This window comes from Biomphalaria glabrata, chromosome 10 (genome assembly GCF_947242115.1).
Source record: "Biomphalaria glabrata chromosome 10, xgBioGlab47.1, whole genome shotgun sequence".
NCBI lineage: Eukaryota > Metazoa > Mollusca > Gastropoda > Planorbidae > Biomphalaria > Biomphalaria glabrata.
Genome location: NC_074720.1, coordinates 38,219,176 through 38,235,144, shown reverse-complemented (window position 1 = coordinate 38,235,144; position 15,969 = coordinate 38,219,176). Strand labels below are relative to the sequence as shown.

General features: G+C 38.4%; 2 protein-coding genes across 6 annotated transcripts in view; both read left to right on the top strand.

Moving 5' to 3' along the window:
* Window positions 1-2,035: 2,035 nt before the first annotated feature.
* On the top strand, window positions 2,036-9,795 carry LOC129928572 (uncharacterized). Its single transcript, XM_056043228.1, has 5 exons — window positions 2,036-2,067; window positions 2,380-3,358; window positions 3,493-3,568; window positions 6,378-6,539; window positions 9,704-9,795. Exons 1-5 carry the CDS (start codon window positions 2,036-2,038, stop codon window positions 9,793-9,795), a joined length of 1,341 nt encoding a protein of 446 aa, XP_055899203.1.
* Window positions 4,757-15,969, top strand: part of LOC106063929 (rho GTPase-activating protein 5-like) — a 55,548-nt gene continuing 44,335 nt past the window's right edge. The window contains exon 1 of one of the 5 annotated variants that reach the window (XM_056043636.1): window positions 4,757-4,880. The gene's annotated coding sequence lies outside the window, so the exon portion shown is untranslated. Of the gene's footprint in view, window positions 4,881-11,440; window positions 11,575-15,969 lie in introns of those variants that run through there. The other 4 variants (XM_056043635.1, XM_056043637.1, XM_056043638.1 and 1 more) reach the window with 4 other exon arrangements.

Below are 15,969 nucleotides of genomic sequence, written 5' to 3'. Positions count from 1 at the left end.
GCATATTACAGCAACTAACTCGAAAGCCTAGCTGATGATTTCCTAAAACTCTCCCCCTTAATAAAGTGTACCCTCAATTCATTATCTTATCTTATTTTATCTTATATAATACAGACGTTACTTCAAAAAAGAAGATGATTACGCCCTACGCGTCATGCATTTAGTCATACATATTAACCAATGACTTAAATTCTGCCAAGTCACTGGTTTTCCTGGCTTGCTCAGGCGACCCATGCTCATGCTCTAATAGCACTAGGGAAGAAGGAGCATTTGTACAAATTTGTCCTAGCATACGGGACAAGAAATGTGCCTTTATCTTTGTGTCTTTCAGAGTATTTTATTAAATATTGTTTTTGCAATAATAGCCATTGGGAGAGTTATTACAAGACAGCACACTTTGCCATCATCTCCATAAAACCATTACCACAATAGCCATCGTCCTTATATTCCAAGTGTCATATTTCTATTCATCAATTCATTGAGTTAATTGTTAATGCCCACTTGGTTAATGGTTAAATTAAAGTCAAATAACATGATGTTGTTCTAGACACTACTGTTTCGTGATCGCATTTAGAGACAGTAAATTATTAAAAGACTTTCGAAGTCTATGGCGTTTAAATAATAATTGTGATTTGTCAATGACTTCGTAGCTGTAAAATCCTAAGATCTTGCGACGAACCGACCAACCCATTTATGTAAAGCACATCAGACAAAACTATGCATTTATGAGTCAATTCTGGTAACAGTGGATCTACGGACTACTGTAAACGTAACTTACGTAACAACATCATAACATCGGAAAATACTTTTTAAAACTTTAAGCTCAGGGTAGTTTTAGATTCACACCAGTATGATCAGACAGACATTCACACCAGTTTGATCAGACATTCACACCAGTTTGATCAGACAGACATTCCCACCAGTTTGATCAGACATTTTCACCAGTTTGATCAGACAGACATTCACACCAGTTTGATCAGACATTCTCACCAGTTTGATCAGACAGACATTCACACCAGTTTGATCAGACATTCTCACCAGTTTGATCAGACAGACATTCACACCAGTTTGATCAGACATTCACACCAGTTTGATCAGACATTCACACTAGTTTGATCAGACATTCACACCAGTTTGATCAGACATTCATACCAGTTTGATCAGACATTCACACCAGTTTGATCAGACATTCACACTAGTTTGATCAGACATTCACACCAGTTTGATCAGACATTTACACCAGTTTGATCAGACAGACATTCACACCAGTTTGATCAGACATTCACACTAGTTTGATCAGACATTCACACCAGTTTGATCAGACATTCACACCAGTTTGATCAGACATTCACACTAGTTTGATCAGACATTCACACTAGTTTGATCAGACATTCACACCAGTTTGATCAGACATTCACACCAGTTTGATCAGACATTCACACTAGTTTGATCAGACATTCACACTAGTTTGATCAGACTTTCACACTAGTTCTACTTCAACAGGACTATTAAAAAACATAGGTCTTATGTTTGTTAATCTGTTAATATTAGGTTAAAAATCACAGAAGCAAGGTATAGGGATATAAGCGAATCCACTGTTTTGGAATATGTGGCTAGTATTATAAAGTAAAGTCTGTAAAGAACTTTTATCAAAGGTAAGACCAGGCCAATCCAGTGGCGTACCGAGGGGGGGGGGGCGGGGGGGGGGGCGGCCGGGCGCCGGAGAGTAGGGGGCGCCAAAATGGGTATTACCAGTGGCGTCACTAGGCAGGTGCGGGGGGTGTAGTCCGCACCGGGTGACACCCATAAAGGGGTTTAAACGTAGTCTTCCCAATGGAGAAGAAGTCAACAGATCTTGGTTGCTTTATTCCCCTTCTAAAAAGTCAGTGTACTGTTTCTGTTGTGTATTATTCACTTCAACAAGCAGTAACTCTAGATCGTCATTTGAGTTATCTTCTGGATTTTGTAATTGGCGACACACAGAGAGACTGAGGGATCACGAAAACAGTCCAAGTCATCGAATATCTTTTACTAAATGGAAGGAATTGGAACATCGGATTTCACAAGGTATGTTGATTGATATGGAAGTTGAGAAACAAATTCAAAATGAAAAGCAGAAATGGCGTGAAGTGCTGAAACGAATTCTGGCTTGCATAAAATTTCTAGCTAGCCTAAATTTGGCTTTACGTGGTTACTGTGAAAGTCTTGATACCGAATGTTACAATATAGGAAATTTCCTGGCCACAATGAAGCTAATTGCTCAGTTTGATCCATTATTATCAAGTCATCTACAGCATTCTAAAAATGTTCCGGGTTCAGTTCCTATCTGTCACCAAGAATTCAAAATGAATTTATCAGTCTTCTTGCATCTACTGTCAGAAAGCAGATACTCTGTGATATTCGACGAAACAAATATTATGGTCTAATGCTAGATTCAACACCTGATCTAGCACACCGGGAACAGTTATCAGAAGTTATTAGGTTTGTTGATGTTAATTTCAAAACCAAAAAAGTGACCATCAAAGAATCTTTTCTTGGTTTTATTCAGCTTCATGCAAAAGATGCAGCAACACTAGAAAATGTTATTGTTGAACAGTTGCAAGCAGACAACCTTCCTATAGCTGACTGTCGATCTCAGTGTTATGATAACGCAGCTGTAATGGCAGCAGAACTGTCCGGACTCCAACAAAGAATTGCCATTCGAAATCCTCAAGCATCGTTTGTTAATTGTAACAACCATAGCTTGAATTTAGCTGGATTACATGCTGCAAAACAGGATCCAGTTGTTGTTACATTTTTTGGTACAGTTGAGAAAATTTACGTTTTTTTCAGTGCTTCAACTGTTCGATGGGAGAAAATGAAAGAATTGCTTGGAATTACATTGAAGAGAGAATGTCCAACACGCTGGAGTGCAAGACAAGATGCGGTGAATGCAATCCACGAACAGTTTGATGGATTTTTACAGCTGTTAGAAAACCTGTATGAAGATGGTACTCAAACTAGTGAGACTCAGAATGATGCATACAGTTTGCTTCAAAATTTGATGAGTTTCAATTTCATCACTCTACTTGATTTCTGGCATGCAGTTTTGTCAAAAATTGACCGGATTCAAAAACGACTGCAAGATCCATCAATGAATTTCCATGACGCAGCACTGGATTTAGAAGGACTGCAGCAACGGCTAAGTAGCATTCGAGAAGATGTTTGCATCACTGCAGTCAATGCAGATAAAGTTCTGTGTGAAAAATTGGGAATTAGGATAGAAGGAAGAATTAAACGTCGAAAACAGATGCCTGGTGAAAATGCTGGTGATGCAGGACTCGCTGCGGTTGAAGAAATAACTCGCATTATGAAATCAGTTATTGATAGACTAATCCAGGAGATGACACCCGAACACGATTTGGTCGTCTGAAGACGTTAGATGAAAAGTTTGGATTTCTATTCAACATCAGCAAATTGTTTGCTAATGATACCTCTAATGATATTCAACAGCACTGTGCTACGCTGGCTGACTTTTATAAAACTGATATCGATGGAACTGAACTGTTCGTAGAAATCAGTGACTGCAGTATGTTGCTGAAAACCCGGCCAGATGCTACCCCAAGCAGCCCATTAGAATTACTTTCATTTATTATTTCATATGGCAATGACATATTTCCAAACTTGCGAATTGCTTTGCAAATTATGCTGACAATCTCTGTGTCAGTTGCTAGCTGTGAGCGTTCTTTTAGTAAACTAAAAATCATTTTAACTTATTTGAGAGCTTCAATGGGTCAGGAGCGTCTGTCAGACTTGGCATTGCTAAGCATAGAAAAGGAGCTGGTCGAAACAATTAATTTTGATGATGTCATTGACAACTTTGCTAGTGCAAGATCACGAAAAGTAGTTCTATATGAAATGGCTAATGTTGCTTCAGATTGTTCATTAACTTTGTTTACAATAAAAAAATATAATTTATTGATTGGTGATTGTTTTAATGCAAATATAGATTACGCATACTAATGGGGGGGGGCGCCAACAGACTATGCCGCCCCGGACGCCTGGCACCCTCGGTACGCCACTGGGCCAATCACGTTTATGGGACGTACTGACATTTAAAGTGGCCCATTCGGAAGGCCCACAGGCCCATCGGGCATTTACCCGGTTGCCTTTATAACTTTATTTTGAGAAAAAACAAAACTGTATGCTTAAATGTTAAAAAATGTGTTCCCTAACAGGAGATAAGCTCTAGTCTACCCGTTGCGCTTAAACTTTGCAGGTTCTAAATTATCATGAAGTCAGATTTTCTATATCTTCTATAGTTTTTTGAGATCTAAACCTGACAGACAGACGGACGGACGGACAGATCACGCTAAACAATTAGCGGCTTTTCCCCTTTCGGGGGCTGCTAAACATAAAAACAAGGATATTGTTTATAAATAATATTACTTTATTAACAAAGGGAGGTAAAAATGCATAGTTATGTTTTGCTACTTTACATTGACTACATTACAGCCCTTAGATCTTGACATTTTCCCCCCCTCAACTTCATTCATGTTCTGAGCTAAGGTTATTCGAAACTATTGGTATAATGTTTATAACTAATAAAATAACATTTACAAGAAAAATAAGACTGTTAAAAAAAACTTAAAGCATACTTTTGGCTTAAAATTTGATATTTTTCCTTTAATGTATATTTAGTTTTTTTTATAATAATTTTGAGAACTGTTTCTATACGAAAATAACAATACTTCAATATTTTTCTAATTTAGAATTCAGCAGTCAAGCTGACCGCATCCAACATGGCGATGTGATGATATCTTGATTCCCATACAATACCACTTGTGGATATTCAAACATTTGATCTTCCTCAGTTTGAGTGGATTCATTTTAAGATTTTGGTGAGTTGCCTTGATTTTAATAAAATGATTTGAACTTCTTCATTTTTTTTACAGGCATGAATCCATGATTCGATGTTTATGTCATGGTCAATGAATTTCAATTTCAGAATAATTATAATCAGAATCATTGAGTTTGATTGAGAATGATATGAATATGATCATGATGATCATGATCATCAGATGTCTGGAGTCTTGACGGTGATAAGAAAATTAAAAATGATAAAAATCTTAAACTTAGATTAGACTCTAGATTAGATCTAGATTGTAGATTTAGCCCAGATCTACTCACTACTGATCTAGAAGTCTTATTTCTAGAATAAGAATCTAAAATCTAAAGTCAGTATGATTATCAGTAAAGACAGTGTAAACAGTAAAGTCTGAGTAAAGTAAAAAGGAGCTAGATAGTAGATTCTAGATCTATCTAGATTTAATAATTTAATTAGATTATTAGATCTAGAATCTAGATTTGTAAAAAATTTATTCAATTCTAGAAAAAGTAGTCTAGATACTAAGATAGAAAATAGAATGCTAAGAATCTAGTTAGAGTCTAGTTGTAATGATTAGTAATAGTTGTAATAGTAGATTAAACCAAGACCTCTACACAAGTAAAGAGTAGATCTATATAATATATCTAATCTATATAGATCTAGATATGTTAAACAGGACGTAGGTCAGGTATAATTATAATGTGTCTCCCCTTCTTTTCACAAGCCTAGATTCTAGATGAGACCAGTCTCATGTGTTTCATTTGCCATCAGGCTTAAATATAGCACTAAGTATTGAATTTCTGCTCTTCTGCCATAAGTAGAATAATGGAAATTTTCATTCCTGCATGTCAACTTCGACCTAAAGCTAATCTTTATTGTATGTATATGTAGATCTATAATATGACACAAAATACTAAATTAAATGCGTCTGATGTGTAGACAAATGGAGCTAATTGCTTAAGTAATACTAGTACCAGACCTACTGTAGCATTTTAGTATATTATATATCTTTAGATAGATATTTGAGTTCCAATTACATCTAATGGCAGTATCGCAGTATCAAAGATTGTTTTTAATAATGCACTATCAGGTGACTATCAATGCAATGTATGATGAGGTAAATTTTGTTCAATCTATGGCGTGACATGATTTTTTTTTTTTAGCAGGATATAGCTCAGTTTTTTATTTCTGGGTGTTGATTAATGTTACAAACTAATTTTAAAAGCTTTATTATCTCTGTGGGTCTATGTGTCTTGATGTACATATTAGTCATTTTTTTCTGAGTCTTTGAGATAATGTGCTTTCTTATTAAATTACATTCATTCATTACTGACTGCAAACATTTCCACAAACAAGACTCAAGAGTAGAGACTTATTACAATGCAATACCTAAAAGTTATATGTGCCATGAAGATGTCTGGCATGTTACATGTGTGACATACTTTGCATGAAAACGTGAGTTGACTAATTTAATGGATTTCAAGACTTAAGATTGAGTGCTCCATTCCAGTGGCGCTACAGCCCATGGAGGGCTTTGGCCTGCCTCAACACATCCCTCCTAAGCCTTTTGTTGCCACGCCTGAACCCCAAGCTGTTGTAGATCTGCTCCACATCGTCAATCCATCGTATTTGGAGTCTGACTTTGGGTCACCTGCCTTTTGTTTTTTTGCAGGTATAAAATTTTTGCTCCTCTGTTCTGGTTGTAGGGAAAGTGCCCAAAAGAAAATAGCAACATTTTTCTGGCTGCATGATGGTCGGTTTGTGTTTAAAATTTAGGGTCCCAATGTAGTGTAGTATGTACTTTATTGGTTTAAATCTGCATATCTGATGCTGTTACCTTGCAGGCATACCAAAAAAAAAAGGTTTTATTTGAACATTTTGTAACTGTTTTAATAAAGCACATTGATGTGTTAATGTCACTTTACAAAAAAAAAAAACCAACTCAAATGAGTTGCTTAATGTCTGTCTTCGCAAGGCGTAAGGGGTTACCGTTCACTGGTGCCCATGACCAGTAGAGGGTCTTGTAAGAGGGAACAACTATAAGAATTGAAATGCACCAACTTTTACCCCATTTGTTTGGCATGTGGATGGTTGTTAATGTAAAGCACGCAATAATCGTGTATTACTTTCCTTGCACTGAATGAGTTGACACTTGCATATTTGTAGCAGCTCGTTATTGAGTGTAAAGACAGTGTCCCTTGGAGAAGGGGGTACGTACATTGGAATGTGTTTTACAAATGCACTGAACAGAACTGATACAAACATCATGGCCATCAAACTTCCACATTTCTAAATGGGGGAGGCCTGAGTCAAATTCTTGAACCTGGCACCACTTTGCTAGGTCACTGGCTCCCAGTACGAGTGTTTACATGGTATAATACATGGTGGGAACAAAAAAATTTAACAACAACTTTGATCTTTGAGCTCAGTGCACTGTGTTATTGCTTGTGTGTGTGTGTTTCGGGTGTGACTGTGAATGCGCTGTGTCATTGCGCTCACGCTGTTGTGTATATGTGTGTGTGTCGGGTGTGAATGCACTGTGAGACGTGAGTAAACTAGGTCACGTTTTTCGCAAGCCTGTCTGCTGCATTTCCACTTAAGTAGTTAATAGCGCACAGCGATAGCAAACGTAACCCATTAGATCTAATCTACACTAGTACCGCGTACCTTCTCTGGTACCCTACTCCTGGGGATGTTTTTTTTTTTCCAAGTGAAATTCACTTACGGAAATATAATGCGTCTTCATATAAACTCAGAGGGGCGTGTCAACCTTAAAAAAAAAGGGGTGTGTTTGGGGACTATTGTACTGTTGGAATGTTTCGCACCATACGGATAATGTCATCGGACCATCGAAACCATTTTTAGTCATTGATTCTTTCTTTAATTAGACGCTTATTACTTATAGGGAGGCGTAGTGGTTGAGCGGTAAAGCGCTTGGTTTCCGGATCGAGGCTTCCGGGTTCGTTCGGAATCTTTGGGTGCCTCTTAGTCAACCCAGCTCTAATGGGTACCTGACATAAGTTGGGGGAAAGTAAAGGCGGTTGGTCATTGTGATGGCCATAGGACACCCTGTTAACCGTTGGCCGCAGAAAGAGATGACCTTTACATCATCTGCCCTAGAGGTTTGTAAGGGGAACTTTACATTTATTGCTTATAGAACGACCATAGCCATCTATAGAGCCGAACTTCTTGATTCGCGCCTATTAAATACATTATTTTTTATCCTTATTAAATACCATTAGCTTGTGCTAGCCACGTGTGTATAGATCTCTATGTATAAATGGCGCTCTCTTGTTTGTTTAGGGTGATAGTTAAAGGATTATGGTGTTACTGTATAACCAGAAGCACTATATGTGTTTTAAGGATGGCACTGCAGAGGAGGTGAGACTACAGCCTGTCAGCGTGGCCCACCTCATCGTAGTGCCATTCGTTTAGTTCGATCTATCGATGTTCTTGGCACCACGATTGAACTGTCCGGTACACGTGATTGTATATACACGACTTTCAACTAACAAGGTGTCCGTTATTATAAAACATCTCTCTCTCTCTCTCATATGTAGACTTCTGCTTGACAGTTGATCCAATTGGAATGATTGGTGTCTATATCTTGTTCAGTCTATGGGTTGATACGTGGCCACTAACCAGACTGTACTTCACTACCTCTGTCAGGCATTTCTACCCGTTCACACACACACCAAGCCCATTTTACCAAGAGTAGTTGTTTTTTTTCCCCTTTAAAAAGGAAATCTCCTCTGCTTCACGCATGCGCCCCCGCTTCCTCTTTTGAACTTATGAACGACGATTTGAGTCATCTAATTGTCATTATTGATTGCGTATGGCCTGAATACATGAATATGGGAGAGGGGCGCTGCCTGCTTGAATGACTTTCGTCAGGGTGTGAGAAAGTAGTACACAAGAAAGGACGTGGAAAGGGTAGGAGGGGGTGGGGGGTCGAGTCCAAGAACTGTAATGAATAAAAGGCGGGCTATTGATTTATCCCAGATATTGAAGGGGCTTCGTTTTAGGTTGTGTTGCGTGCTTTTAAACAAGTAAAACAACGCGGTCGGACCAAAATAAATACTACATATGTACAATGTCTCTATTAGCGGCTACAGACTCGGGTCAAACTTAACCTCCTCAACGTCGTAGACCTCTTGGAGCTTGTGATAGATTCAAACTAACTTTTTAAACTGTATTAGCCAAAAACAACAGTAAGCAATAGACTGTTTCATGAGCCTCGCTTACCAGGTCTTGTGTCTATAAGAACCGATACTTTGCCATTACATAGTTATATGTTTATAAAATGTTTGTCATGTTTCGGATGTACCTTTTAGAGTTGAAGATAATCTACATCCTAGCCCAAACCTCCCGCAGGGGGATGGCAGCGGGCAGGGTATGAACATGGGGACGACCGAACGGTAGTCCAGCGCCCCTACCGCACGACCACGTAGGGGCGCACGACCAGACAGCGATACATATCAATGGAAGTACCAACAGAAAATTCTGGAATCAGAAAGTGGAGTACCATGCCGAAACTTGGAGTCATGGACCAACATATAAATAGAATGATCAGAGACGAGGCTGACATTCCCAACAGCCTCGAGTTGATTCACAGGACTTCTGTTATTTGAAGTAATGTTTAAGTTGCTATCCTGAAGTAATGTTTAAGTTGCTATCCTCAAGTAATGTTTAAGTTGCTATCCTCAAGTAATGTTTAAGTTGCTATCCTGAAGTAATGTTTAAGCTGCTATCCTGAAGTAATGTTTAAGTTGCTATCCTCAAGTAATGTTTAAGTTGCTATCCTCAAGTAATGTTTAAGTTGCTATCCATTTTCAGGCCCACGATTAAACGAACGCTACTTCCTTCTTGCACTTTCTCCAGAAATGGTTGTTGGCTCAGTGCAAGCTGCATTGCGTTTTGAAGTTTAGCCTTCACAAGCCACGCATGGGGTGGCCGCCTCTGCTAGATTCGCTTTAACTCTCTGAGACTGTGGTCGTGTTGTGATAAGCATGCCTTTTTGTTATATATACAATTCCTCCTATTAGCTTGCAAACTCTTGATGGGTTCAAAAAGGGGGGTGGACACTGGCTGGACCGGTATTGGGAAAACGGCTCGGACTATTTTCTTAGAAATTTGACAGTTTATGTATTTTTTTGTGGGAAAGTAACTATCTGATTGACTACAAATAAAATAAAAAAAAAACACTGGTTTTTCTTTTTTTTTTTTTTTTTTTCGAAATATAATCCTCTTAATATTAAATTTGGTATATACGTCTTTTTTTTTTTTTTTTCAGCGGGAATTCCCGCACTTGACTCGCGTGTTTCTTTGTATTCAGTTGAATCAACAAATAGACGTACTTGAACATTCTCGCAACGTCGTCTGTAGGAAAATCATTAGCGGGACTACTAATAGAAAGGCTCAGTGGAAAGACTCCTTGCAATAATGAAGCATTACAAGAAATAAATAGAATGACAAGTTATAGACCACCATTAGCTTCATAAGAGAGAATTTAAAAAATTTTTTTTTTACAAAGCTTATATCAACTCATTCTGTCTGTCAGGTAAAAAGTTTTTACACGTTATTTCTCCCACACCCAATCTCGGATTAAGCTTAAATTTAGCACAATTATTTCTTTTACCTGACAACACAAGAATCAATAAAAACAAATTAACCAATTAGTTAATTAACTATTGTTAAATAATTATTTTGTTTTGTATCTCGAATATGGGAAAGAAATTGTACTTGAATGAAGTGGTGGTGTATGCTGAATTAGTCCCCTTTATAGGTCGCCGCTCTAAATTGAAATAAACAATATACAACTATACAATGTTCTGTAGTCATATAAGTACCTCACTAGAAGAGTGGTTAGCATGTCGGTCTGAGGAGGAGTGAGGTCGTGTAAATGCTTTTAAAAACCAATAACAGTAAATCCACCCAGATATCCAACAAGTCCAGATACGTGATAGGACCATAGCGTACTGAGAAATCTATAAGGCATGAAATAGCGCTAAACAAAAACATTATTAATCGCACAGATTTATTATTATAGGTCTAGATCTGTTACAGATTTAATTACACGGCTGATCCCAACTAATTGATCAATACAGTTACACTTTGTATAAGCGGTGTGATTTAAACAAAATTACGTTTTAATTTTTTTGGTTTTATGCTACTTGTTCGATAGACATCAGACCGTTTTGATTGGCTTACTAGCCATTGGGTAAACATCAGGTTGTGACATTTTTTTTTTTGTGTGTCCTGCCAACTAAAAGCATCAGCAGAGCCAGACGAGTGCCACCGAATAGACTAGCGTCCGTGCCCGAGATTTCCTTGTCGAATGGAAGATACACTGTGAGAGCCAAGTGTATGTATGTGTGTCTGCGTGAGTGCGGGAAATCCCCGGGCTCACATATCAGTGCTTTCCCCCACCCCACCCCCTTTTCACCGCTATTTAGAACAAGAAGTTCCTTGTTTTCAGTTGATGCAATGAAAGGGGGCGATTGTCTTGTGTACATCAGCCATTTCACTTGTTTCACATCCCTACAACCCTATACGTGTACAACTGCTGACTGCTCTATTAAACAGAGGATTCGTGTCGTGTTTCACGTGGATATGAATGCACTGGATTTCTTTCTGTTAGGGTTTGGGCGTTTGGCATTGGACGTACGTGTGCCGATGAAGCAGAAGCGTTGCCTGCTAGTGGACAGGTGAATGCGTGTTTTAATGATTTGGGTGTAGCGCTAGGCAGTCACACCGTCAGTGAGTGGGGATGTTGAGTTCAATACTTCGGCACTCGTTTGATACAATTCTACATTCCGCTGCGACACGGGGGTGGTGGTGGTGCATTGGCTACAAGCGTGCCTGACTTATGTTTGTCTGTGTGTCTGTATGTACGTGCGTGTATGACTGTATGTACTTTTGTGTGTGTGCATGTATGTATGTACGTATTTGTGTGTGTATGTATGCATGTTTTATTTTGTGTCTCTCTGTGTGTGTGTATATGTATGTATATTCTTGTGTGTTTGTATGCACTTAAGTGTATGTGTCTGTATGCACTTGTACGTGTGTATGTGTCTGTATGTACTTTTGTGTGTGTCTATATTTATGTACTTGCGCGTGTGTATGTATGTACTTGTGTATGTATGTACTTGTGTGTATGTGTCTGTATGTATGTACTTGTATGTGTGTGTCTGTATGTATGTACTTGTGTGTGTGTGTCTGTATGTATGTACTTGTGTGTGTGTGTGTCTGTATGTATGTACTTGTGTGTGTGTGTCTGTATGTATGTACTTGTGTGTGTGTCTGTATGTATGTACTTGTGTGTCTGTGTATGTTTCGTTTTTTTTCTCTCCCTAGACTTGAGTTTGGACATTCCGAACGTTCTCACCACTTTCTTTAGTTGACCTGTGCAATTGTGCACCACCTGATTCACTGACTCACCGTACGCTGTTCGGAAGATGCGCCCCGTTCCCTTGGAGATTTGTTTTCACATTAGCTTGACCATGATTGATAAGTTATCTTTGACCCCCCCCCCTTTCTCCTTTCCCTAAAGGCCGAGCTACGATCCTGCTCGCTACGTACAGCATCTCAAGAAACGCGTGGGCCAGAGTGGCAAGGGGTCATCTGCGAATGCCAAGCGAGTAGGTCTCGGAGACTTGACAAGTGTTTGTCTTTACGCTGGATACCTTTAGTAATAGAATACAGCCCGTACTTAATGATTAAGCTGTGAGTGTTTGTGTACAGGCTAAATACGTTTGCAAGCACTTCCTATGGGTAGACGGTACTAATAGTCTGTTAGCTAAAGCTGTAATCGTTTCATGTATTCAACAGGAACAATGTATTCTTTGTATGTACTTAGATTTCTAAAACAAGAAACTGATGAAGACATGGGGTGACTTTGATGCACAGGTTTAGATTGGTCATGATAGCGCGTTAATAGCATAGAATATCTAGTAGCATTCATGTTTTGAAATGTTGTACTCAAAGCATGCAGCTGGGACTGGCCGTACTTTTTGAAATGGATTATCAAAGAATGTCTAGGTCTTGGCACTTGCACCGACATGTTGATGAGTAGAGCTGGAAGTGGCACAACACGGCAGAGCTAGCGCTCGCCACGGAGCGCCTCTTCTTTCCGCACTGGTGCGTGGCGTCAGGGTGTGGTGTAACAGTCCCCTTACTAATTGGTGGTTGTGAAAAAGGGTGTGTGTGTGTGTGTGTAGAATAAAACTGGACCTTTCAGGTACTGGGGGGAGAGGGAATGAGTTCGTTTCTGATGAAAACTTTTCGCTGACTTTCAAGGGTCACGCATAGCTTACAGTGAAGCTTTGGTCCGATTGAAAACTCGTTGTACCGTGCTCTTGTTTCATTTCAAAGCAAGATATTTCCCTTGCTTTTATAACATGGTGGTTTATGGACTATTTTTTTCCCCCCATTTAGCTGCTAGCATCTCTGCTTAATATACGCTAGCCACATCGCACATAGCGTTAGTTTAAATAGTAGATTTGTTTTTTTATCATAGCCATACAAATAATGAGTTCACTAAAAATGATCTTTTCAGTTGATATAGTCAAACGTAGTAATTGGTTCAAGTGATCAAAGGAAATCTGGCTGTATTCTTCTATGGACGAGTGTATTGTTACATGAACAACAGATCTGTATAGCATTACAACCCCCCCCCCCTTTTTTTTTTATCCCCTTCTATTCCGTCCCTGTCTTTCCATCCATCTCTCTCTCTCTCTCTGTCTGTCTCTCTCTCTCTCTCTCTCTCTAAATATATATATATATATATATATATATATGTATGTATGTATGTATGTATGTATGTATGTATATGTGTGTGTTTGTGCTTGCGATGTAGGCCTCTCCCCCTAAAATGAACCCTAATACTTGTGTGTTGTAGAAGTGGTATTAAATCTGTAATGGGTTGAGAACTGCAGCCAATGTAAAGATTAACCTAATACCCTTGAAAATAGAACACGTTGATTAGTGCTGAATTCAGACTTGTGTTTGCATTTATTACCAGTGTGAAAGTGAAGTAGTGCCCAGTTTCCTAGATGACCTTTCATTGGTGTGTGCTGGAGCGGGTTGTTTGGGCCGTGACATCACATCAATGAATGAACGTAGGCAGGCTGCTCCTTACAACCAATCCCCTTAGAGCGCAGCGAGTGTTAGTCAACAAACGGCATGGGGGAAGTAGTACAATCCAAAGATGATATGAAGTGAGCAACACGTGAGTCGAATATTATTTAGTATCGCACACGCACCGCTCTCGTCTTTTTGGCAAAGACAGCTATTTTTAGAACTACTTGGGTGTATTGTCACTTATGGTGTTTGTTTCAACAAGTGTACGGTGCCCAGTTTGTTTTAGCGAGTGTCCGGTGTCCATATCATCGCCTGTTACGTCTCAATGGGGAAAAGTGTATCCCTTACATTCAGTTCCCTCCCGAGTACAGCTTCTGAATGGGTTCTTTGCTGGAACATTCAAAGTGCATGGTGAGACAATCAAGATACTTGTTCACGAGAAAGCTGCTCTGTACAAGTGGCTATCTTCTACTGAACAGAGAGAGGTGGTGAACAAGTCTGGTGTTGGGGAGTTATACTCCACCCCCCCTCCCAACGTTCCTACTTTTGGATAACTTTCAAGGCTGGTCACGTATGCACCTATTTTGCAACTTTGTGCATCATGTCATGGCTTTAAATGGTTTTTACAAAGCTTGTATTAAATTCACTCTGTACTGGGTGAATTCTAGTACTGTATTAAATTCACTCTGTACTGGGTGAATTCTAGTACACCTTTTTTTTTTTTCTTCTCACATTTTCAAGTTGAAATTGTTTGCACTTATGTTCATTGTCGATGACAACACATGAATCAAACAAATTTACCAAAGGGGGTAAAGCTTGCAGCATTGAGATAGCAATAAGATGGTCCTGTCCCTTTACAATATACGTTTTTTTTTTTATTGAAATATTTTAAAAAAATATTTTGCTTGTTTTAAATTCTTGTTCTTGATCTGTATTTTATCTACAACTTGAGTGATACAAGTTGTCTTAGGTGTTTTGTCTTAAAGTGATGCTGAGGTTGATGAAAAAGTTTTTAAATTTGTTTCAATACTTTTTGTTTGTTTTGTCTGCATTTAAAATTAGCTTATAAGACATTTTATTTTCATTGCATTTATTAGTAGACCTCTCCCTATAACAAATGTAATTTTAAAATCTTTTTTTTTTTTTTTAACTCTTTGGATTACTGATGTTACAAATTGTGAACAGAATATCTTGTCTGGGCTTGTGAAAGTCTGGTTGAACAAATAGTGCAAACATCAGAAACTCTACCACTATTTTCCTTTTGTTCCACCAGCCTCATTGTGCGCCCTATTGATAGTGCAAAGAGTGTTGAATCACTTATGACAACTTATTGTAGGAAGGCTCCTACCAAGTGCACAATATTGACATGGCCCTCTGAAGAAATCAATGAGAGGCCCATCTGAGTGTTGTTAGCTTGGATCACCAGTGTCAATCAATAGTCTGTAGGACTGCTGCTGTGACAATAGGGGATGGTAGATATGCTGCTTACAGGAGATGCAATGTTACCTACTGTTGAAGCTTAACTTAATTTGGTTGTTCTTGAAAGGAGTTCCATTTTTTTGTGACACTCCATGATAGGCTATCCTCCCCCAAGATTGAATTCTAACTCAAAACATTGTATCATATTCACCTTGTTAAATTATTTATTTTTTTTAGACTAAAGGATATTATTGTAAACTTTTACATTTCACCCCCCCCCCCCCACCCCCCAATTTTCCACCAGCCAAAAAAAAATGTGGATTTTTTTAAACTAATAAAAAAAGGACATCTACCTTTTCAACAAATTGAATGTTTCAAAATTTAATTTTTTAATATCAGTTTTTGATGCTTATTACAATTGTTTGCCACAAGCTGTGACTAAAACAAGTTTTTATTACTGATTGGTGGTAGCTGACCTCAATCTGATTCTTTGTATGATCATTTAATGTAGTGTTTTAGTGTCTGAAACAAGTTTACGCAAACCCTTTTGATTTTCTTAATAAAATTAACATTCTGTATAAATTTTGTTTGCTTGATAATAT